Genomic DNA, 26,645 nt, shown 5'->3' on the forward strand with positions numbered 1-26,645 from the left:
TGTGGATTTAATGCTGGTGTGTTCATAGCAGCTGAAGGGGAAGATTGGTTGGTGTGGGAGATCCTTAAGATGGGTTTGACTCACTAGGGAGAGGGGGAGAACTCATCTTGGAGAGAGAGTTGGTCTCTCAGTTTGGACATGATCTTTCTTTCTCTGTATCTTATTTATTACAAATAATAATAAAGTAATATTCCATTTAAAAAACTTCCTAATTAGATTATAAATAGTATTAAAAATTAATAATTTTCCGTGCATAAACTTAAAAAACAAATGTTTGGACTCCAGCAGCTACAAAATGATCCATTGAAAGCAAATATACATTACAAGGAGATAAATTATCTAAGGAAAAGAGTTGGTGTAGATATAATCCTCATTCACCAAAACATTATCTTCTGGCTCCTCGTTTCCTTCTCTGCACTCGGAAATCTCCTTACTACACCCAGCTGCTCTTCCCTGCATCATATCCATTATCAATGTCTTGTTATATTAACAACAGTAACTCTTTATGTTGTGTGTGTAGAGAGAGAGAGAGAGAGAGAGAGAGAGAGAGAGAGACGACTACATTTGCAGAAGTCCCTGCAGAGCCCACCACAAATTCATTGGTGTTTGCTCCGCCTTGAGCTACAGATACAAAACAGTAAAAAAGAACAAAAAAGAGAAAGAGAGCGAATCTTGAAGATGTCATCGGTACTTCTTTGAAGCCTAGTTCTAGCTAGTGGATGATAGTGAGAACAAGCAAAAGCTACTACCACTATATATGATGCAATTTTCTCTAATCCAATCTTTTATTTATGAAGTTTGTATGTGTTAATATATATATATATATATATATATATATATTTATTCTTTTGGTTTGTCTCCTGATTCCTCAGCAGCAAGCTCAGTCCTCAAGGGCATGGGTTGGCTTTTCCTTGTGTATTGTCCCTAACTAATATATAAAATGGCCAAGGACGTTGCCACTGATCACTGTCACTTGTTTAATGGGTCTCCAAGCTTCCTCTTTCTATATCCACACTCTGCTGATCTACCTAACACTGTCCTCCAAAGAAGCATTAACTTAACCTTGCCATCTGAGCTTTCTATGTGCATACCAAACTTTTACAAGAAGTAGCTTTACAACGATGAGATCTACTAAAAATATATACAGTTCACAAGAAGAAAAGAAGGTTTAGCACTCGATATAACAGAGGGAGGAGCGACCCCAAGAAATGAACTAATTGCAAGGCAACAAAGAATGATGGTCAAGGTAATGCAATTGTTGAAGTCACTAAAAATGGGTCTTCTTTTACCATAAGGAAATACTCAAAATAAAAAAATAAAAAAAAAAAAAAAGAAAAAAGAAAAAACTAGCCTGGGAAAGATATTTCTTATGAGTAGTGCTAGGCTGCCGCCCAGCAATAACTGCTGGGCGTGCCACCTAATACAAATTTGTCATTTTTATTTTATTTTTCTTTTTATATTTTTTAAAATATTTAAATATTTTTAAAATAAAAAAATAAACCAATATACTAAAATTCATTTCCTTAATCATTAAGTAAAAAAAATAAAAAATAAAATATATGAACGGTCAAAGTGAGGGGATAAACTTAGACAGCATATTAGCGTTTCTCATTTCTTATTTAGAAGTCATTGATATGTTTAATTGAAAAAATAATTGATACAATTGACTGTCACGTCAATGATGTTGCACGAATGTTATATTGAATACATTATAAGCAGAATTTGTCTATGAAAAATAGACCGTGTTGTCACGTAAAATTACTATAAAAATTTCATAAAGTCATGTGCAGTGAAATATAAGATTACGGATTTTTTTCAAAATTCAATATAAACAATTGTAAAAGGAATAAAATATAAATATAATAAAATCCATACCTCAATGGACTTGGATCATCGAAGGCTAACTTTGCAGTATGTCAGTTGTATAAATGGGCAAACATCAGGTCCATGGGTGTTGTATGCATGCTGCTCTGGCTGTGCGGCTCCTAGCAGCATCTTCATGATGCCATTTGGTCGGCCTACATATAAGAAGCGGTGAGTTTTTAATAAAATAGCGAATACTTTGTATTCATAGATCGTAATCTTATCGTGTTAAGATATGAGTATTTTATTATATAGATTAAATCAAACACGATGTGCTTAATTAAATCAACCATAACTTAAATCTTAAAACAACTTATATATATATATAATGTATGGCACTACACAACCTGCATAATCTATTTAATAATCGATTATAATTAGATTAACACGACATGATCCGTCTTGACTCGTTTTGTGCAAATAAGTTCAACTGACTTGTATAACCCGTTTGACCTAATTGACATAATTTTATATGAAAATTAATATCTACAAATTTTAGTAGCCACATTATAATTAAAATCTACAAGAAATGTGACTACATACCAACAAAAAATGTCAATATTTTTAAAATATTAACTCATAATCATTTCAATATTACAATCCCAACAATAACAAATATAAACATACATATTGTATAGTAATCTTCAAATAAAATTTAAATAGATTATATGGGTTGATTGCGATTTAAGAGGACTAATCCATTTATTAATCGTATCTTATCAAATCAATCTATTTTAATCTGAATTAATTTATATCAAACTTAACCCATTTATTTCATGTTGTATTCATGTTGACTGCGGTTGGTTGGAGAGTTGTTCTTCGTGGATGCTTCACTGCCATTTATTGTTGAGAAGAGTTACAAATGCTTGTGATAAGCTTGCTTATACTGGCTGGAGTATTTCACATACAATGATGTCTCTCTTATTTTATGAATATTTTTTTGATTACATTTTGGACAGAAAGTATAATGAGTAGCATAAAAGAAAATCTCAAACTCAAAGGAACATCATGTCTTGAAGAGTTCTAATAACATGAGTACGACATGGACATGCATTACCATGAAATCGACAAATTTAGACGACAATAGAGTGAAGAAGAAAGGAGATCTTCTTTCTCATTTGTGAAGGCCACGACGTCGGGAAATAGTAAGTAGATGTTTGGCTCTAGGAACTATAAGGCCAAATTCGTCGGTCATGTCCAACTCAATTGGTAGCATGTTATTAGGAAGCTCCCAATCAAAGCAATGAACAAGTTGTGCCACCACGAATTGAACCACGATTAGACCCAACTGTAACCCCGGGCAGCCTCTTCTCTCAGAGCCAAATGGGAGAAGTTGGAAGTCACATCCCCGGAGATCAATGGTACTCCCAACAAACCTTTCCGAGAAGACTTCTCGGCATCAGTCCAAACACTTGGGTCTCGCCCAATTGCCCATACGTTTACTATCAATCTAGACTTCTTAGGGATGTGGAAGCCTTGGATAGTGATGTCCTTTGTGGCCTCATGAGGTATCAGTAGAGGTCCTACTGGATGTAGCCTCATGGTTTCCTTTACAACCATGTCCAAGTATTCCAGCCTATCCAAATCTGATTCCTCCACCATCCTCTCCAGGCCCACTACATCTTTCAGCTCCTTTTGAAGTTTCTTCATTACCCTTGGATGCTTGATGACTTCTGAAATTGTCCACTCAATTGTTGTTGCAGAAGTGTCCATTGATCCTATAAGCATGTCCTGCAACAAAATCATTGTCAGGAAATTAGTTATCAACAACAATTTTGAATCAAAGAGTATACAAGTTCAACGAATGATTACCAAGATTATGGCCTTGATATTGGACCGTTCAACACAGTGCTCAGAGTCTTCAGATCCCATGAAGCTTAGCATGACATCGACAAAGTCTTTAATCTTACTTTCATCTTTGGATTGGACATGATCGTTGATAATTTTCTCCAAAAAGCCATCAAATATCTTACTAATAGCCTTCATGCGTCACCTCAGCCCTTGAAGGTCAATGGGACTAATATAAGGAATGTAGTCAGCAAGGTTAGGAATAGCAGCTAGTTGCATAACCTCTTGAATTACAGCCTTGAATCCCCTCTCATCAAAATCCTTATCCATGTACTTCTTCCCAAACACCATACGACAACTCATATCTGCGCTGAGGGATGAGATCTTGGCACTGAGATTGACAACAATACACTCACAGGCAGCCTTTTCAATAAACTTCACTAGTAGGCCAAGCTCTTCTTTCCTCATGGATCTGAAAGAATTGGTTTTGAGGTTGCTAAGCAATTCAAGGGTGCACATCTTGCGAATGTTGCGCCAATAAGGACCATAAGGAGAGATGGACAAGGTCTTTCTCTCATAAGAGATGTGCTTTGCAAACTCACTAGGTGGTCTACTAGCAAACACCAGGTCATGCGCTTTAAGAAACAGCTTAGCAGCTTGGGGGGAGGAGACAACAATGGTGGGCACAAAGCCTAAGCGCAAGTGTATGATGGGGCCATATTTTTGGGCTAGTCGATGAAGATCTTGACGAGGAAATTCCCCAAACATATGAAGATTCCCAAAGATAGGCAGGCCTCTTGGACCAGGAGGTAGTTTCTTAGTCTTGTTCATCCTTCTCCATGTCCATTCTCGCAGGAGATAAGCAAGAATAACCAGCACAAGTATCTTCCACGTCCAAGCCATAATAGGCATGTTTCACTCAGATGTTGTTATGGCTACAACCTACAATATTAGAGTATTTATCCATGACATGGAAATTGCACAAAAGAATAAATGTTCATCCTTCTCCAGTTACTCCCTCTTACTCTCTTTTACAGAAAAAAGAGAGCATAAATAGGTTTAATGATCTCAAGATGGGCTCATTAGTTCAACCCAAAAATTTAAACATATAAGAAAAGAGCTGGAAAATATTAACATAAAAGAATACGAATGGTGTATTCTTCGAAAAGATATATAGAAAAATATTTAAAAGGAAAACTTAAGACTTCTTTCAAGAAAACAATAATAACTGGAAATAGGAAAGATGGGAATGCTTGGGAAATTAGGATGGCAAATGAGAACATCGATCTAAAGATAAGCCATTGTATAACAGTGTAGTTTCAAGAAATAACTTAAAATAATGAGGCCTCTTTGATGTTAACACGGTGAATGATAATTGGAATTTCAGGGAGAATGCGAACTAGAATTATGGGATAAATAACAGCAATTAGGGCTGGAATTTGACTTTTGAAAGAAAAGAAAGAAACAAAGAAAGATGGTTGTGAAGAAAAAAGGATAGTTTTTAAATAGATATCTCATAAATTTAGAGCTACGCTATATATTACATTTTTGTCCTACTTCTATCGAGCTATGTTGATGCGTTATTATTATCAATATCTGGACTTTTTCTATAATAAGGGTGTGCTATCCAACATATATTGCAATATCTAATATCCAACAAAAAAAAAAAAAATCTCAAACAAAAAACTGCAACAAAAAAGACAACCACTAGAAAAAAGTAATTTCCATCTTAGATAACACCAAACACACGAAATCATTTCATGCTAAAAAAAAAAAAAAAACCCTACGCATCGCTTTCTCACTTCTCTCTCTCTAAAACCAGACCTTCTCTCACTAAAATCTCCCTCGTCTGAATCCAACTGGGGGGAAGGGAAGTGTCGGCTCCTTCTTTCTTTTCCTCTTCTCGCAGGCCCTTCGTCTCTGGTGGATTTGTTTGTTTGTTTGTTTTGTTTTTGTTTTTTTTCCAAATTTCGGCCGTATAAGGTAGGGTAGCTGGTTCGAGCTTCTCTGGTGACCATCTTCCGACACACACACCACCGGGAGTGGCCTCACCTGCCGATCTCGTCGACCATATTGGACACCATTCGGAGTGGCACGTTGTGCCGACGCACGGTTTAAAGGAAACGTATGGGACACTCAACCACTGCGTTTCATCTTCCATCAATGCCGCATGCGGCAGCTCAGGGTCCAGTGACTCCAGCAATGTCATGACCGACCGATCGGCTCCTTCCCAGTGTGGTGCGTGTCATCGTTGCATGCCCTCTTGTTTTCCCAATTCTGTTTTGTTGGTGTTGTTTGGTGGTTTCTACTTTCTGTATTTTTGAATTTACGTCAGTGTGTTTTTGTTGGTATTTGTTTGTTGGTTTTATTTGTAGGAAAAATAAAGTGAAATGAGCTATTGGACTTATGTCCATAGTAGTGTTTGGTTTCTCCCTCCTCTGGTTAGGAGGATGAGTGTAGTGTTTACTTCTCATCTTTTGGAGGATGGAGTTTGGATGCGGGTTGGTTTTACCTCTGTCTTATACAGAGATTGATACTATCTCTTTTGAGAGTTTTTGAAGTTTAGACAATACCGTCGTAAAGATATTTGTGTACGGGGAGCTTACAACAGGAATTTAGTTTAACTTATAATTTTGTGTAACAGATGTAACTTCGAATAAAATGATGTCTATTTCCTATAAAAAAAATAATTTCATGCTATGCTTGATTTTAAAACTTAAACACGCAAGAATAAAAAACACCTCTAAGAAAAAGTATCATTTCCATCTCAGATAATGCTAGAAGAGAAATAATACCTGTAAGAAAAGTAAACAGAGGAGAATAGCAAAAGCTGGAAGTGTTTGAACTGTTTGGCTTAATTGCCATTTGCTTTTCATTCAATGTATTTATAGAGTATTACATATAACAAACTATAGAAAATCAAGGAGTACAAATAGAAGATTTACAGCTAACATTAATATGTTGTTTTAATCAAAAACAGAATGAGAAAAATTCGGAGGTGGTTTGTTTGCTGCACTGTTCCTGAACTGATTTGATTTCTTCAACTTCTCCCTTGATTCTCTCAACTGCTATTCAACTAAGTCATTGCATGCTCTAACACCCCCTGCAAACTGATGAAGAGTTCATGAACCATGAGTTTGGACCTTAAAAATTGAAAACGAGCTGCTGTTTGTCCTTTGGTAAATATGTCTGCTAACTGGTCTTTTGTTGAGATATGCTTAACCAAAATATCTTTATTAACTACCTTTTCTCTAATGAAATGATAGTCAATTTCTGAATTTTGGCTAGTATTTTAACAGAATCTGAGCCAACTTGCTATACACAAGCAATAACAAAACTTGAGTGGAGACAAGCTGTGGGGTGTGAATTTGATGCTTTGATGGAAAATGGGACGTGGTCTCTCTGTCCAAGACCACACGGCAGACATGTAGTGAGGAATAAATGGGTTTTCAAAATTAAAAGACACCCGGATGGTAGCATTGAACGCTACAAAGCAAGGCTTGTGGCAAAGGGCTTTGATAAAAAATCTGGAATTGATTACTTTGATACCTTTTCTCCAGTAGTTAAACCAACTACAGTTAGATTGGCTTTATCCATTGCAGTTCAATTCCATTGGCCCATAAGACAATTAGATGTCTCTAATGCATTCTTACATGGCATACTTGATGAAGAAGTGTATATGGAACAACCTTAAGGATTCATTGATGAGAGTCAACCTGATCTTGTATGTCAATTTCATAAGTCTCTTTACGGCCTCAAACAAGCTCCAAGAGCTTGGTTTCGGAGGTTATCTCAACAATTATTAGAACTTGGCTTTGAGGAATCAAAGGTTGATTATTCATTGTTTACACTTTGCAATAACACATTAAAAATTTTTGTGTTAGTATACGTAGATGACATTGTCGTCACTGGAACAAGCAATTCTACCATTATGTCTTTTATTGACAGCTTGAAAGAAAAATTCCATATAAGAGATCTTGTACAATTAAGTTATTTTCTTGGAGTTGAAGCCCAACGTAACAATGAAGGCCTTCATCTTCGGCAAGCCAAATACATCTCAGATCTTCTTGATAGCACAAAAATGCAAGGAGCAAAGCCACTCACATGTCCAACAACTTCGGGAATGAAGTTATCTTCGCATGATGGCAAACTTCTATCAGACCCTACTGAATACAGGCGTGTGGTGGGAGCATTACAATATTGCACCATTTCACGTCCTGATATTTCATATGCAGTAAATCAATTATGCCAATTTATACATAATCCACGAGATTCTCATTGGATGGCAGTAAAAAGAGTGCTTTGATATTTAAAAGGCACGGTGGATTATGGACTGTTTTATGCACCATCTACGGTTGACATCCATGTTTTTTGTGACTCGGATTGGGCTAGTAACCCAGATGATAGAAGAAGCACGAGTGGATTTAGTATTTTCCCCAAACAGTTCAAATACTTCCAGCTTTTGCTATTCTCCTCTGTTTACTTTTCTTACAACGTATTTATAGAGTATTACATATAACAAACTATAGAAAATCAAGGAGTACAAATAGAAGATTTACAGCTAACATTAATCTGTTGTTTTAATAAAAAACAGAATGAGAAAAATTCAGAGGTGGTTTGTTTGCTGCACTGTTGCTGAACTAATTTGATTTCTTCAACTTCTCCCTTGATTCTCTCAACTGATATTCAACTAAGTCATTGCATGCTCTAACAATACCTGCTTAGTTTAGACCTCCGAGAGAGAGAAATCTTGGACAAAAGAGATGCTCTTGTACCCTACAATAATCAAATTGACGGATCGAAATACACCTTTATATAAGCAGAGTATGCAATTTGTTTTCAATCTTGTGCTCAAGTCACATTAATGGCTAGACAAAGCAACAAGGGAAGAAGACTTGACCAATGTTGTAAGAGAGTTCGCGCACCAAACTGCGCGAAAATAATTTTTGCAAGATATATAAGACCTTCTTCTTCTCTGAAAAATCTTCTTATTTAGGGTTTTTTTTTTTAATAAAACAAGTCATGTCAGCATTGGTACGCTGTTTGGTGCGCCAAACCGCTTGTACCTAGCAAGGCTCATAATGCAATAGGAAAAGTTTTTTTGCAAGTGAGTTCGTGCACCAAATCGCATACCGATATTGCATATAAGGCATCCGTTTAATGAAACGGTGTGAATTTAAGACGGAAATGATTTTTGCAAGACAGATGACCTTATTCTCTAAAAAAAAAAATTCTTTTATTTTTTTTCAATAAAAAAAGTTATGTCAGCATTGAGACGCGATTTGGTACGTCAAACTGCTTATACCTATCAAGGCTCAAAATATAATAAATAATTCAATTATTTTAAATTCAATAATAATAATAATATTAAAAAAAATATTTTAATAATATTTTATTTAATTTTATCTCAACTCATTTTATCTAATCTCAATTTACCATCCAAACCTAACCAAATTTTAAGACAAGTGAGGCCGATTTCACGTTTAAACGGACTTCTTGACATAAAGACAACAATAGATGTATTTAATGGCTTCGTACAAATTATAGAGCAAATTTCATCCCATGTGAGAAAGGAGCCAAGGCCACGCACTCAACATATCTTTGTATTCTCCACCGAACAGAGTTAAAGCATTGGTTTAATCAAATTTATTTTTAAAAGTTAATAAAAAATATATATTTTTTATAAATTCAAAACTTTTCTAACCATAACTCTATATTAGATTAGTCAAAATAATATAATAATATTTTTTTAATAATAATATTTTAATTTTTTTTCATATTTTACAATTATACTAACTATATATTAATTTATAATTTAATTTGATACTTAAATTATTATTTGCCAACTTAAATATATTGAGGCTTAAAATTGAGAAATAATAATTTAAGTAAATAAAATAATAGTTATAGGATATGAATAGTGAGTCTTTAAATTTAAAGATGAATTGAAATACACTATAGTTCAAATTTCAGATTTTAATATTTGGTGAATCCAATATAGTAATTGTATACATAAATTTATCAAATTTTAAAAATTAGATTCGTCAAATGAGTCCAATACCAATACTTTTATAAATCAAGATTCAGAGTAATAAAATCCTCGCATGATTTCAGATTCAATGAAAATAGAAAATCTGAAAGTGAGAATGATCGAACAGTTACACTACTGTTGTGCTTTGTGCCCCTTTGTTGTGCGAAAAGATATTAAACAATTTTTTCGCTAGAGCGGTGTAGACTGTAATCTGTCTGGAAGGATGAGCCTTCAAATTTAAGAGGAGAGAGATGCCTAGAATTAAAGGATGCATCAAGCACGAATGCTGCTCTCTGTAATAAACTCACAATAATAGAACTCTACTTCTATCATAGCATTTAATGCTGAGCTAAAATCACATAATTTATTTTTTATAAAAATTCTCATATTATTATTTATCTATTAATCAAAATAATAATAAAATATTATTAATTTAATATTTTTTATAAATACTTTTGTCTAACCATATATATTATAAAGTGTGACTGTAGCTAACAAACAAAAAATTTATCTTTTACCTTTTTAAATGTAAATCATTTTAAGAGATTGTTAGCCAAATTTTAATTTATATTTACATTTGGCCAAGCCAACGTCGCTGCTCTCAACAAAAGTATAAGAGCATTCACATTGACCCAACAAATTATTGGTCAAAATTTATTAAAAAATCATCTCTTTTTTATTTTTAATTTTAATTACCCATCTTTTGAAACCTCTTATATTTCACTTTTTATTCTTTTTTTATTCTATTAAAATAATATTTCTCTATTATTAATTTTACTCATTTCTTTATACATTCTTAACTATTCAGTTTTTTGTCTTCCAGAAAAAGAGTCGAGGAAATTTTTCAATTTGTTTCTTTTGACACCTTCATAATTATTTAATTATTTGCTGTGTCTGTGTTTTCAATTTTTCATTTGCAACAAAAATTTTTAAAATTCTTTATCTCTCCAAACAGTAATATTTTCCAAATCAATGTTTTTCGAAACAATAATACTTTTTAATAATCATCTTTTTCCAAATGGTCAAATTTAAGAAAACAATGATCATCTCAATAGTGGCATTTTTGTCGAGTTTCAACTATAATAAATACGAATACAAGAGAAAATATAGATAATTGAACTAAGAGTTTATCTTGTTAATCAAATAAAATATTTAGAAAAATATTTAAGAATGAACAGTAACTCTTTATATTTAAAAATCTAGTGTTCAAACGTCAACTTTTTTTCCAATAATAATAATCACCCGAACATAGAACCCTTTTTTTGTTAAAAGTTAAATATTTTTACTAAATTTTAATCAATAAGCTATGGGAATGCTCTGAAACCTTGATGTTGGCAAGAAAAAAAAGGAAAAAGTTTTTTTTTTTGCTTTTTTTTTAATAAATATTTTTGGAAAATTAAAAATTATAAAAAAATCATAAATTCATTAAAAAAATATACTTCTTTAACTAGTAAGTAAAAAAAAAAAAAAAAAATTAAAAAAAATGGGTACAAAAAAATCGTTGACATTAGTCTGTGGGAGAAGTGTTTTCCTATTGTGTTTACTCACGTCTCTGCGATCCCTCGTCTCCTTACTATCATTGTATGGTAATGGAAGTTATTTTCAATGTGAATCATAAAAAACTATAAAAAGAACTGTACTTCCATTGAAAATTATTAAAAAAAAAACTATATGCCTCTATTATTACTTTATGTCAATCAAAGAACTAACTGATTACTGAAATTATTTTAAAAGAAGAGAAATAATATATACAAATTTTAAATACATAAATCTCGTATAAATTATTTATTAAAAAAAATGAGTCATATCATAGAAAAATGTGAAAACTTTACTTTTTTTTAATAGTTTACAATTTTACAAAATATTTATACAAGACTTGTACATTTGAGACTTATACTTAACAATATTAATCAAGGTGTTTGAACACGTCATTCTTTTTGTTGTAATTTTTTTTATTATCATTCTCTCAATATCTCTTAATATAATATCAAATAATTAGTCAATAATTAAAATTTAATAAAGACAATGATACACTTGTAGAGATTCATAATCAATCAATGCAAGAATGTCTATTCATGAAAAATGAAATTCAATCTTATAAAACTATCAATCATGTAATGTAGAGTTTTAAAAGAATTGTAAGGGAGTTTTAGGTTAATTATTTTTTATACAATAAATAATTTCTATTCATTTAAGGAAAATTATTCAACTCCAATCTTTTTTCATTTTGTTTATAAGTTTATATTAAATAAAACCTTTTTTAATAAAATGATGTAAAAAATAATTTAATTTTCAGTGGAAGGTATTTTACAAATCGTTACAAATCTATTTATTTTAATTTTTATTTGTTAATAATAGAAGAAATTCTTATTTTTACTTAATGCAGAAAAAACTGATCAAGTGTTTTGTAACAAACGATTCGTACTATTGAAGAAGTGATTTACGAAGGTTACGAGTTTTCTTTAAGCATTTACGAAGAAGTCATTTGTTAAAAAATGCAGTATTTTACATGTAAACCAAGCTAGTAGATCATCCAAAGATCGAAAAATGCACTACTTTCCATTTCGGACACTGCTACACCTATCGAGGAAAGTAACCGGAAGTTCCTATCGAACGTGCAAATTTTTTTTTTTAAACATTTTTTAAACTCCTTAAATATTTTAAAAAAATTACAAATTCTTTAAAAGATAATTCTTTAATTATTAGTAAAAAAGAAAAATCGGTAGATTTTGTCGGTCACATTTCTCGATTTCTCGATGGAAATATCATTGGTATAGCATAAACGCCAATCTTTTCGGCGTCCGTGAGGTCAAATCTTTTTTTCATTTTCCTAACCAAGCACACTTGATATTAGTGAAATATGTAATAATATAATACAAATTATAATAAAATTAACATTAAGATGAAGTTAATTTGGACTGAAGCATAAAAATCTTTTTTTTTAAAAGAAATTCAAACCTTTTACAGTGTATAAAATTTAAAAATTAACTGGTACAGTAAAATTATTCTTGACTTGATTCTTTTAAGATACAACAACCTATTTGATTGTCGTATAGTCCAAATCAACTCTATACAAATGATTAAACTCAAAACTCCAAAAAAAAAAAAAAAAAAAAACACTTTTACTTAGAATCTCTCGAACAGACAAAAACTATCATATGAAATAGTATGAATTTTTTATATACCACCTCTGACTGAACCAAAGCACGTATTCATAGGCTAGTTGAACTTGCTGATAATTACACTGTGAAACGGCTCATGAAGTAACCGAAGAATTAAATTCTGCATAAGTTAATGCACGAAATAATGATTTGAAACGGCTAAGCCTTAAAACAAAACGGTAAAAAATCATAATCAATTAAATGTTGAAAATAGTGCAATGATGCGTTTCTCAGGAGGTATTTTTCCATCGGTCAAAAGAAGGATAACGTATATACATGAGTTAAAGTCATAGCTGAAAAACTAGCACCTCAATAGCCATAAATGCAATGCATGCCTACTGAATAAAAACGTACAATACTAAATCAATCAAATTTACTACAAACGGCTTTCATGATAATTACAAAATATATTAATATAAGAAAATCTGCAATGGCATGCAATTAAAAACTTATATTAATGCTTTAACCCAAACGTTGCAATTTAAAAGATAATCGTTACAAAATAAATTTTTAATAAAATGTAACAACACTTTGTATTAACAGGAAATGAGAATAAATACATAGTATTTCAAGATAGATTTTTCCTTTGACAATATACAAAATACATCTAAATAAAATATTTAGGAGAATACAACTAAAAGTTAAATTGGATCTTGTCCATTGCATCACTGAGTTGGCACATCAATTTTGTGTTAAATGAATTTTTCTAACAATCCAATCGTCACAAAGTTGTAGATTTGGATGGGTGTCGTCTGTGATTGAAATGATTTGCCATATTAACGGAGAATCCACATTTTCTATTACCGTAATGACCTGTTGCGCATCTCCCGAAATGAGATATTTTAGTTGAAGAGAGTTTACTAGTTGTGATGCTAGAAAGGTTGTAGATGCTTTAGCTATGACTAGAATTGTGGAAAGGATTTTGAAGTCCACATTGTTAACATCATACCTTACAAATTGCAACAAACTACTGATGATGTGGAGAATGAGTCTCGTATTGCCGCTTCAAAGGAAATGCTCCAGTAGTTTAGTGGAGGTGGTGTCCAGTTAAGAGGGAGGAAGACTTGTAGCTTTTTTTTTTCATGCTAGTTTATAGAGATTTTGGATTGTGCTTCCCATAATTATTTTGGGAGCGTGAGGTATTATTTATAATAAATCTGTACATGTGTTTTGTTACAAATATAAATTCAAAAGGAAATGCTATCTAAGTTTATCGTTATCTTTTACATTTGAAATTTGAGTTGAAGAGGATTGGCTTGTGCGGTTGGAGTTGGCATCAGATATGCTTTTGACTTGATCTTCCTTTGAGCTGGAGTTTGTTGTAGATTAATCGAACTCTGTTTCAATAGGCCTGGTAGGATTTTTCCAATTGAGCACTTGCTTTCGTTAAAGGCAGCTCAATATGATCATGAATAATTTTGTTTCAATTCTTCGAAGCTGCCAGATAAGGTCGAGTATTAAGATGACAAGAATGAAAAAGTGATGTATCTCTAGGCCATTTAATCCCAAGACTGGCTCTGGACTGATTATCAATAATACCCAAGACTGGCCAGATGCTTTGGTTCCAAAGTATCCTAGTGAAGGGGCATTCTATGAAAAGGTAGAGTAGAGATTCTTCTTCTACATTACACAAAGGACATTGCATATGTTACGATCCCACATCGACTAAGTATGGAATTGGTTGATGGTTTATAAGTCCCTAGGCACCCTTCCCTTGTAAGCTAGTTTTCAAGGGTGAGTTCTACCTAATGGGTTCATAACAGCATATTTTCAGATTGAATAGTTGGAAGAAACTGTTGAGCCTTGCTTGGGTAGGGAGAATGTTCTAATTGATTTTCTATAGAAACAACTTGTGTTGATTTTCAATTTCCAGAATTTCTTTAGTATATGACTTGAGAAGTTTTGTAAGGGAGTTCTGGATACATTTGTCACAATGCGGTATGCTGTTTTCACAGAAAAATTTCCATAGTTGTTTGGAGACCATATCAAAGAATCTTGCCTTTGAAGGTTTTGGGAAAGAATTTTTTTTTTGGATTTTTGTTATGCTTTCTTGGTCAAAAAGAGATTGTAATTTTTGGATGTCCCATGCTCGAGGAGTTTGTGTGATTAAATCCGAGACCTTTAAAAATGGGAAGATCTCATCCATTTGCTAGAGCATATTAGGCTTAAAACTATCCAGAACAAGAATCCAAGATTCTGACCAAATATTAAGAGATTGAACATTGAAATTTTGATAGCATCTACCTTTTGAGAGTAGCCCTCTTGTCTTTAGAATGCCCTTCCATGACCAAGAGTTGGATGATTAGGGCTCGTTTGTTTTCAGAGATGAGATGAGATTAAAATTAAAAAGTTAAATAAAATATTGTTAGAATATATTTTTTAATATTATTTTTGTTTTGGGATTTGAAAAAGTTGAATTGTTTATTTTATTTTGTGTGGGGATTTAAGAAAGTTGTAATGATGAAGTGAGATGAGATGAGATGAGATGAGATGTTTCTTGAAAACAAACGAGGCAGATTAAACAATTGAGAAACTTGAAGAGTTGAGATATTTCAATGAAAGTAGTGAGTACTAGATACCTGTATGTGCTTGACTCATTGCCCAACCTATTTTTGCTAGCAAGCAAGGCTATGTTAAGATTTTCCATAGTCCTCAAGCCAAGACCACCTTAGGTTTTGGGTTGGAAGCCCCACCAGAAGTTTTTAAACCGAGTATCTAGTAATTTGCAAACCAATTTTGTAACATGAAATAAGACATTTGATATGAAGGAATGGTTCTCTAGTTAACATGGTTTGTCCAACTTGTGATAGCAGTTTAGACTTCCAACCTTCCAACTTTTTATTATTTTTTCCTATAGTTCTTGATAGGACTCTTTTTTTGCTCTGCTAAAAGTAGTTGGAAGTCCTAGATATTTCATGCTCGAAGATGAAACATTTTAGGGTATAATCCGACTAATTGCTACTTGAGCTATTGGGTTGGTATTGTGAGTGATGAAAATTGAGGACTTATTGTGATTAATCTTCTGACCTGACCATGCCTGATATGTTTTCAAGCATTCTGAAATTTCTTGGCCATTCCTTGCATTGGCTTTCCCGAAAATGATGAGATCATTAGCAAATAACAAGTGTGAAATTGAGGGACCATTTTTAATTAAGCAAATCCTTGCAAAAGTTCCTCGAATTCAAGCCATCCATTCTATACAAAACAACCAGCAATTTTAATAGTATGTCTCCCAGGCACCGTGTACTATCAATGTAAAGTACGAGTCTTATTTAGTTGGTGAGGAGGGGAGGAGTTAAGAGGGTTGGAGCCTGGAGTTGGCAACAGAGAGAAGGTGTGGGCCACTACTAAACCAGTCGACAGAAAAATGAAAATAAAAGATATAATAAAATCAAAACAGGTGAAAATATCCGATCTTATCTCCTTGTATAAAACCAACAATGGGGCAGGAAAATCAAGTTCCCGAATTCCCTCATGGATACTCAGCTAGGAAGGACCAATAATCGGAGTCTTATAAGAACATGGTAGAGGATAAGGTCATAACTTCAAAACCTACCAAGTACATGGGTAATATAATAAAACAAGAAACAATTTAGAAATTGGGTAATAAGTTTGAGTTTAATCTCCCCTACTGATCCCATCTAGGATAATCTCTAACATTTTTTTTGAGGGACATGTTTGGGTGCATTCATCTCAGGCACAACAATAGCAAATGCAAAAACAGACACCACAACAGCAACCAAAGGAAGAGTCCACACCACTTATCTCTCTCTCTCTCTCTCTATCTCTCTCTCTCTCTTCAATGGCCCAGTTGGACCAAAATTTTGAACATAGGGACATGCCCACACACATTACATGCGAAATAACATTTGGTTTGAGGCAATGGTGGTGGCTATTGACTTAATGGCAAGAGCTCGCACGGGAGCTTTGGAATGTGCTTTAACAAGTCCCAAATACATTGAATAACAAAATAAATAGGGAAACTCAGAGGGAAAGTGTGGGGCTAACTTGGCGGCTCGGGAGAGGCGTCTCAGGGGGCTGTGCTAGAGAGAGAGAGAGAAAGAGAGGCAACGGAGAGGGAGATAGAAGTATCCTCACCTAAGACGACGTTGTTGGCCAACACCGGAGGCGTGATGTAGAGGTGAGCAGAAGCTCGGCCTAGGCTCAATGTCTCTATAGAGCAGTGGTAAGTGGGGTGATAAATTGTGTTAACGGGTCGTGTTCGTATCGTGTGAAGTCGTGTATATTATATGATATGGGTAAACTCGAACATGACCCGTTAAGCTTAACGGGTTAGATTTTCAAACCCTTACACGACCTATTAAAATAATGAATTGGCACGACACGACCCGTTGTGATCCGTTATGAATTAATTAAAATATATCGACACGATCTGTTTTGACCTATTTCAACCCGTTTATGTAAATGGGTGGAATTGACCCAAATAATTTATTTGACCTGATTAACATAATTTTACATAAAATTTGAAATCACAATATCTCCCAAAAACTAAAACTAACTATATAAGTCTAAAATTACAATCCAAACAATAAAAACACCAAAATTACAATCCATAGAAAGTGTGGGACGTGGTCGTGATTCGTGAGAACTGACTCAACTGAGAACTAAGAGAGAGAGTTAGGAAATACGAAATAGGATTAAAGTATTTTTATTTTTAGGTTAAAAAGGATATAATTGTAATTTTGAGTAAAAAAATTTTAACTGGTCTAAACGGGTCACTAACGGGTTAAGCGAGTTGACCCGTTAGTGAATCGTGTCTTAACGGGTCAACTTGTTTTGACCCAAACCCATTAACATCAAACCCAAACCCGCTAATTTCATGTCGTGTTCGTGTTGGATTAACAGTTCGTATCACATATTGCCACCCCTAGGTCACTAGTAACCAGTAGTAAGGGTATCATTGCCCCTTTGTAAATTTGTGAATTTTTTCTTTTTTTAAAAAATGTTTCAAGGAGTTTAAAAATTGTGATAAACAGAAGAAAAAAATGCACTCCTCAGTACAAAAATTCGCACTCCTAAGTACAAAAATTAGGTAGGGCTCTCGGTGGCCCTAACACCACCCTTTTAATAAAATAGCATTACTTTGTATTCGGTACTCTTGTCGTATTAAATGATGAATATTTAATTATATAGATTAAATCAAACACAACTTGCTCAACTAAACCGACGAGAAATTAAAACTTTAGTAAGACTCATATAAATAACGGATGGCACAAAACGGCTTGCATAACCCATTTAATAATCAATTAGAATTGAATTAATACAACACAACCCGTCTTGACCTGTTTTGTGCAAATAGTTCAACTAACTCTTATAACCTATTTGACCAAATTGAGATAATTTCATATGAAGATTAATATCTATATATTTTTGTATCCACAATATAGTTAATATATCCAAGAAATGTGACTATATACCAACAAAAATGTCTAGATTTTTAAAATATTAACCTATAATAATGTCAATATTACAATCCCAAGTTCCCAACAATAACAAACATAAATATATTGTATAGTAATCTTTAAATAAAATTTAAACGGGTAATGTGGGTTTGTTACAATTTAAGAAGGTTGATTCGTTTATTAATCGTGTATTGTCATGTTGATCTATTTCAACCCAACTCATTTATATCAAAATTAAACCCATTAATATGTTGTATTCATGTTGATTGTGGTTGGCTGGAGAGTTGTTCTTCCTGGATGCTTCACTGCCATTTACTGCTGAGAAGAGTTACAAATGCTTGTGAGCTTGTGTATCCTGGATGGAGTATTTCACGTACAATGATGTCTCTCTTATTTTAGGAATATTTTTTCAATTACATATTGCACAGAAAGTACAATTAAGTTGCATAAAAACAAAACATCATATCTTAAAGAGTTCTAATAACATGAGTGAGACTGAGACAAGCATTACCATAAAATCAGCAAGTATAAATCACCATCAAATCCAGAAATTCCACATACGCCTTAGTATAGACCACAATAGAGAGAAAAAGAAAGAAGATTATCTTTCTCATTTGTGAAGGCGACGGCGGGGAATAGCAAGAAGATGTTTGGCTCTAGGAACTGTAATGCCAAACTCCTCGGTCATGTCCAACTCAGTTGGTGGCATGTTATTAGGAAGGTCCCAATCAAAGCAATGAACAAGTTGTGCCACCATGAGCCGAATTGCAGTTAGACCCAACTGTAACCCCGGGCAGCCTCTTCTCCCAGAGCCGAATGGGAGAAGTTGGAAGTCATGTCCTCGGAGATCAATGTTACTCCCAACAAACCTTTCTGGGAAGAACTTCTCAGCATCAGTCCAAACACTTGGGTCTCGCCCAATTGCCCATACGTTTACTATCAGCCTAGACTTCTTAGGGATGTAAAAGCCTTGGATAGTGATGTCTTCTGTGGCCTCATGAGGTAACAATAGAGGTGCTACTGGATGTAGCCTCATGGTTTCCTTTACAACCATGTCCAAGTATTCTAGCCTATCCAAATCTGATTCCTCCACCATCCTCTCCAAGCCCACTACATCTTCCAGCTCCTTTTGAAGTTTCTTCATTACCCTTGGATGCTTGATGACTTCCGAAATTGTCCACTCAACTGCTGTTGCAGTAGTGTCCATTGATCCTGCGAGCATGTCCTGCAACGAAATCATTGTCAAGAAATTAGTGATCAATAACAAATTTGAATCAAATAGTATACAAGTTCAACGAATGATTACCAGGATTATGGCCTTGATATTGGACCGTTCAACACGGTACTCGGAATCTTCAGATCCCATGAAGCTCAGCATGACATCTATAAAGTCCTTAATCTTATTTTCATCTTTGGATTGGACATGATCGTCGATAATTTTCTCAAAAAAGTCATCAAATATCTTACTAATAGCCTTCATACGTCTCGTCAGGCCCTGAAGGTCAAGGAGACCAATATAAGGAATGTAGTCACCAAGGTTAGGAGTAGCACCTAGATGCATACCCTCTTGAATTACAGCCTTGAATCCCCTCTCATCAAGATCCTTATCCATGTACTTCTTCCCAAACACCATACGACAACTCATATCCGTGCTGAGGGATGCGATCTTGGCACTGAGATCAACAACAATACAATCAGAGGCAGCCTTTTCAATAAACTTCACCAGTAGGCCAAGCTCTTCTTTTCTCATGGATTTGAAAGAATTGATTTTGAGGTTGCTAAGCAATTCAAGGGTGCACATCTTGCGAATGTTGCGCCAATAAGAACCATATGGAGAAAATGACAAGTTTTTTTGCTCATAAGCGATGTGCTTTGCAGCCTCAGTAGGTGGTCTACTAGCAAACACAAGGTCATGAGCTTTAAGAAATAGCTCAGCAGCTTGGGGGGAGGAGACAACAATGGTGGGCACAAAGCCTAAGCGCAAGTGCATGATGGGGCCATATTTTTGGGCTAGTTGATGAAGATCTCGATGAGGAAGTTCTCCAAAAATATGAAGATTCCCGAAGATAGGCAAGCCTCTTGGACCAGGAGGTAGTTTCTTTGTCTTGTTCATCCTTTTCCATGTCCATTCTTGCAGAAGATAAGCAAACATAACCAATAGTACAAGTATCGTCCATGTCCAAGCCATAATAGGCATGTTTCACTCAGATATTGTTGTTATGGCTACAATATATGAGTATTTATCCCTGGCATGGAAATTGCATAAAAAATATAAACAAGCTAGCTTGAGTTAACTTCAATGTCCTGAATACTATAAAAACAAATTGGGGCGGGCTAATTTATGCATGATTGGGATTTATAAAATTATAACACTAATGTCCAAATGGCACAGGCCAAGTCGATAAGCATCTCACTTAATCATGCAAAATCAGTTAAACATTATGGGCCACCATTAGGTTAAATCAAAGATTAGGTCGTTGATATTCAGGACTAGTTCTGCCTCCAGTTGGCTAGTTTTCTTGATTATAATATCGTCTGTATAAGTTTTTCAAGACAGTGACGAACCATTTTATAGTGCATGAAATAGCTTGCAATAGGAGCCAAAAGGCCAGCGCCATATTAGATCGATATCATCTCTAATCATGGGGCCACCGATGATTAAACGTCACTTTATGATATTGTAATCATCTTTGATTTAGCAATCTTCGCTGTCTTGTTATCGAGTCTGTTCTAACCATTTTAAGAGACGGAGATGTTAAGATCGATGATCAAGATTGTTGTTAGAAAGCAGCCAAAGAAATCAAAGTGACGAGGCAGCACTCCCCCATGATTTGATAATAATAACAGTATCATCATCATTTCCTACTATTCAATAATAATCTGTTACCAAATTAATCATATGCCATATAATGGTAGTACTGCTTTTGTTCGAAAAAGAAAAAGATTCATTCAACCAAAGTGCTTAGTCGTGTACGATCTTGACTTTTGTCAGTTCAGGTAATATTATTTACCCACACATATAATATAATATATATATATATATATATATATAATATATATATATATATATGGCCATGGTCTTTTGGATCAAATGACAACCCCTTGATTTAGAATAAAAAATCCAAATAATATACATATATATATATTTATATATATATATATATATATAATTGTGAGCTACTAATGCTATGATCATGTGACCATAAAGGTCCCCATAATGGAACATAGAGTTAGTCATGAGGAGATGACAATTATGGTGGCAAATTCTAAATATTTGTGGGTCGGAATAAAAATAAACATATGAAGTGGTTCGAAAAATATTTATTTTGATATATATCTCTATCCCGCTTAATGCGCTGATCTCTCTCGTTAAAAGTACTTGAACTTAAGAGGGTGATCTATTATTATATCATGTCCTTGCATTATATGTAGCATTCTTAGGGAGAGAGAACAAAGTAAAGTTCATTACTTGAGTATATAGCTAGTTTTTTTTTTTTTTTTTTAAATGAAAAACAACTACAATGAGTCCATGCTCTTTATTTACAGCTTTCTAATTTAAGATGGGTCTTTTCCACTATAAAAATCTAACATGCAAGAAGAAAGTAGAAAAAGAGAGATATTTCTATAGGCCTGCGTTGAACTGCGTTGAAGTTGTCCATTGCGCCAAATTATGCGCGCATCATTTTCTACTAACACTATTCATCCCTCTCACTAAACCAAGCATTTTCCTCCATCTAAGAGTTGACAAACGTCCCATCATGCAGGCTCTCTCTCTCTCTCTCACCTATTTCTTTCTCCTCCACGCTTTATGTGATCGTTAATCGTTACTGCATGCTATAATAGTGGAATTATGATAATTATTATTTTGTTTACGAGTCTTAAGATTTTTTTTTTTAGCTTTCTAGTGAAGTTGTTTGCATGAGTACGTTGTGCTGGCCAGAAGTATCCTCCCCCTTAGATAGCGGCCAGCAAGTAGTGGAGGGAAAATCATAATTAATGTTATTTCAGGAAGGAAAATTGAAGTAAAGATTATTTATTTAACATTAATATATGAAACATTAATTAGCCTTGTGAAAAGTAAAGGTATGCTGTAGGGTTCTACTCCCGCCTCCGCATGGGCGGGATTGGTGGTTCCCCCCCTCCCCTTCCCCCCAACTCACCCCTGCAAACGGGGGGTGGGGTACCCTGTCCGGGTACTGGGGTGTGGGGGCGGACACCTCATCCATCCTCCCCTGCTCGTATAAATGGACCATTGGCCCAGAGCACGTTTTTGGATTCAAAATGACCCAGAAACACATGTAATGGGCCAAAACTAGTCAAGAACCTGTTTCTAAGCTATTTTGGGCCTAAAATTTAACTAAAAAAAAATACAAAATTAAAAATAACAAAAAATAATTTACAATAATAGAAATTATTAATTATGTATTACTAACTTGCAACTATTAATTAATAATCATAACGAAGCTATTACAATTGTAAGGGGATTTTTCCCCCCTAAGACCCGGTGGGCCCGAGAACAACGACTAAGAGAATTGGAACCGAAGACCCAGCCTAGAATGAGTAAAGTCTCCAACCCGGCCCATGGATAAGCTCCTCTGGATGTAACCCGCATGAGGTAACGTGCTGTAAGGGATGAGACTCATCGATCTGGAAACCCCTCGAGTAGTGTCCAGTTCTTTAGTGCTTGCCCGTGTAGTGGGAGTAATGTACGGGGAACTCTCGATCCTCTGACAGAAGGGGCATCAATGGACCACCAAAGATACTAGCTGGGAGAGAGAAATTAGAAAATCACGCCGTATTAATGGCACCACTACCTGAGCTACACGCCACATTAATGATGCTGTCGCAGAGCCATGCCGCATTAAAGAACCCAGACAAAGGAAACAGTACGAAGGACACGGACTCCACGGGAGCAAACACGATTTGTCCCCCAAACTTATGCTATAAATAGCAAGTTCCAGGTACGAGAAAAACTCTCTAATCCCTATACTTTTTCACTTGTTTACAAACTTTCAAGAGAATTTACTAACTTTAACATCAGAGACTCTATGGTCTCAAGGCCACCCTTTCCTAGTTGTCTTCTCTTGCATCTTTTGCAAGTCCATTTCTGAAGACCTAAGTTGTCGGAGCCTGACCCAAAAGAGTGCGAGACACGATGTTAACAGTGGCGTCGTCTGTGAGATCCTTATATATCTTATGTGTATTTCACATGCCTGCGACAACCCATTCTGGATAACTCAGAAGAGACACGGGAGAAGCCATGAAAGCAAGATTGAAAAACATGGAAGAGTGGGTGATGAAGTTAACCGATGAGGTGCAAAAGCTTCGAAAGGAAAATGAGGAACTCAGAAAAGCTCAACAGGTGCAGGATGAGGAAGTAGAATCCGGCGATAGTGAGTATATGGGGTCCCAAAACACATGGGCTGGGCCAAATAGGGAGGAGGAGCAAAAGAACGTGTAAGACGAGCTCTATAGTCTTAAAGGAAAATATGAGGAGATAGCAAGGAAGGTGGGTACGTTGTCACTTGTCATCAGTGAACCAACTGCTCACAAGCACTGGTTTACCCTACACAGAGGAGGTGATGGCTATGCCCTTACCACCAAAGTTCAGGGTCCCGACCATGGAAATGTACGACGGAAGAAGGGACAAGTAGAGCATGCAAGCCCCGAAAAATTCTTAAATCTACTAATAAAAAAAATACACCCACCTATGTTATCTTTTCTTTTCTACTAACAAAAATTCTTAAATCTAAGTCATTATTTTTTTATGGTTGACATTTTGTGAGGACAATTTTTATCATTTTCAAAATATGATACTAGCATATATAGAAATGGTTTTATTTATTTATTTTTATACTTATGGGATGAGCTTGTGCATAGTACTTTTTGCGTTAGTTCCTTCAAGGATTCTTCAATCCTTACTATCTTTTTTTTTTTACTCACACAAGTTCTGTTCTCAATTTGTCTAAACTGTTATTCTTTATAAAGCCACCAAACTCCTTAATTTTTGTAAACACTCTACAATAGTAGGTTATTTGAGCTTGTTCTAATGATACAAAACCTATATAATATGAAAGAAATATAACAACAAGAAGCTTAATTAAGTGTCAAGATTTGAAAACCCTAAATAAATTTAGGGTTTCGAAAAATCCCTAAATTAGTTTAGGGTTCCAATCCGAAACCCTAAAGAATTTCAAATTCACAACTTAAAAATTACAATCATAAAAACACATGCACAATTCAATCCTCTGCAACACATAATTCACAATCTCATCCTCCAACTTCTCAATTTAATCTCATCCTCCATAACTCAACAAGAAAAAAAAAAACATATGTGCATGTGAATCGGGAATGGGAACTTACCTTCGGCGAAAGACTAGGCGTGCGACGGAGTCACGGGGATGAAGAATGGCTTGAGTCCTGACGGCGTACGAAGGACGGACTACAGAGCGGGAGAGAGAACGAAAAGGAAAGTGGGGGTCGCGGGAGGGGGGGCAGGGGCAGCTTAACAACCCATATCAAAATGAATGTCGTTCGTTTTGATATGGGTTGTTTTAAAGAAAAAACAAATCCAGTCATAAAAATGACACCATTTTGTCAATGACAAAACAACGTCATTTTGATGATTGAGGTATTTTTTAATTATAAATTTATAATATAAGTTTGTTATATATATAAATATATATTATTTATTTATTTATTTATATGTTATTATATATGTGGGGGCAGGGTAAGGGTGTAACGCCCCGTTCCCGGAGGTCCGGAGAGTTAGTTATTGTAACCTAAATCTAACTTCCATAACATATTTAAAATACTCCAATATTTCCAAAAAGTACAAATCCATTTATTCAAACCAAATTATATGTTTCTCTACCAGGACACCAAAAAAAATACCTCAATGAGATAATTTAAAACTCCACTAAATATTTAGAAATATCTAGGACTCTAAATATCAAATAACATAAAATTATAAACCTACTAAATAAGACTCTCCAATAAACATGTACCCTTAGGCACTTATTCCACTACGATCATCACACCTTGCTAAAACCTCATACTCTTGTTCTCCAGTTGAACCATCAAAATTATCTGAAAAATATTTGGAGATAAGGGGTGAGTTATCAACAACTCAATAAACAGAGGACATATACTAGTATGTAAACATGAGCATTTATAGAGATTAGAATGTAGAACAAAATATTTCCATTTTCAGAGTGCTGAAGCAGAATATGTTATCAAAATATCAGAGCGAAGATTCAGAAATAAATTGATTCTAAAATATCCTTTGGCATAGCATAAATGATCATCATCATCATCAAAACATCATATCAGAACAGAGGCCATGTATAACCTCTGTGGTAGGGTTGTGCATCTGCGGATAGCCAAGCAGAACATAAATCACTTTGTCACCAAGGTGTGCACTCAACACAGAGACCACTATTATAACTCGTGACAGGGCCGTATCCACTATTATAACCCGTGGTTGGGTCGTATCTACTATTATTACCCGTGGTTGTGCTGTATCCATTATTATAACCAGTGGTTGAGCCGTATCCACTATTATTACCCGTGGTTGGGCTGTATCCATTATTATTACTCGTGGTTGGGTCGTATCCACTATTGTAACCTGTGGTTAGGCCGTATGCCACTATTATAACCTTGGTAGGGCCGTAACTGAACAGAGCGGAAACAGAGTCAAATTCAGAATCAGAGAGTCATGCCAAAGGCTTTTAGAAATCACATCTTATCCAAACAGAGTACTGAACAAAATCATATCATCTTCGTAATCAAAGCAGATCCAAAACATATTTACATAATTAAGCACAAATTTTTATATTCGCTCTTTTTGCATATGTCAGAAATAGAATGTCAAAAATAAGCTCATGTCTACACCAGTCATGACAAAAATGCTTTCTCTTTCATCAGAGTTCAATGAGTAATGAAGAACAAATAGCTGATGTTATTTTCACATTTATTTTCAAAACACATAATGCACATTTTCATAAATTAACCTCAGTTCATTTTTTATTTTATGCAAAGTTTAGCATAGAAATCCCGCTTACTTGGACTTCTTAGTCTTTCAAAAATTTTCTCAATAATGCCGAACAAATATTAATCGCCACCTATAAAATAATCACGTAATTCCCGTAAATTTCCAATTCATGAATTTCAATATCTAAACCTGAAATACCTATTTTAATACCTCAAAACCTAAAATTTTTCTTAACTCTAAAATACCATTACTTTCTAAATTCATCATTTTCTACTTAATAACTCCGGCTAATTACTCAAATAGTAATATAATTCTTAACAATCTATTTTGAAAAGAAAAGTATTTTCTATAGAATTTCTTATCACTCAAATAGAGCCATGCAAAAC

At 34.4% G+C, this 26,645-nt stretch overlaps 1 protein-coding gene, 1 long non-coding RNA gene and 1 pseudogene across 3 annotated transcripts in view; all 3 read right to left on the reverse strand.

The window, feature by feature from the left end:
* Nucleotides 1-229: 229 nt before the first annotated feature.
* On the reverse strand, nucleotides 230-24,730 carry LOC121252562. The gene is made up of 3 exons (XR_005938242.1): nucleotides 24,630-24,730; nucleotides 563-1,995; nucleotides 230-453 (listed from the first exon to the last, which is right to left on the reverse strand). It is a non-coding gene; the product is annotated as an uncharacterized LOC121252562 (long non-coding RNA).
* Nucleotides 2,762-26,645, reverse strand: part of LOC121252558 — a 39,485-nt pseudogene continuing 15,601 nt past the window's right edge.
* Nucleotides 18,829-26,645, reverse strand: part of LOC121252559 (cytochrome P450 71AU50-like) — a 58,042-nt gene continuing 50,225 nt past the window's right edge. The window contains exons 4-5 of one of the 2 annotated variants that reach the window (XM_041152261.1): nucleotides 19,573-20,469; nucleotides 18,829-19,491 (exon numbers count right to left, since the gene is read on the reverse strand). In XM_041152261.1, the coding sequence (XP_041008195.1) occupies nucleotides 18,877-19,491; nucleotides 19,573-20,463 (1,506 nt within the window). In that variant the 5' untranslated portion in view covers nucleotides 20,464-20,469 and the 3' untranslated portion in view covers nucleotides 18,829-18,876. Of the gene's footprint in view, nucleotides 19,492-19,572; nucleotides 20,493-26,645 lie in introns of those variants that run through there. The other variant, XM_041152262.1, reaches the window with a different exon arrangement.

The sequence above is a fragment of the Juglans microcarpa x Juglans regia genome, chromosome 2S (genome assembly GCF_004785595.1).
Source record: "Juglans microcarpa x Juglans regia isolate MS1-56 chromosome 2S, Jm3101_v1.0, whole genome shotgun sequence".
NCBI classification, from domain to species: domain Eukaryota; kingdom Viridiplantae; phylum Streptophyta; class Magnoliopsida; order Fagales; family Juglandaceae; genus Juglans; species Juglans microcarpa x Juglans regia.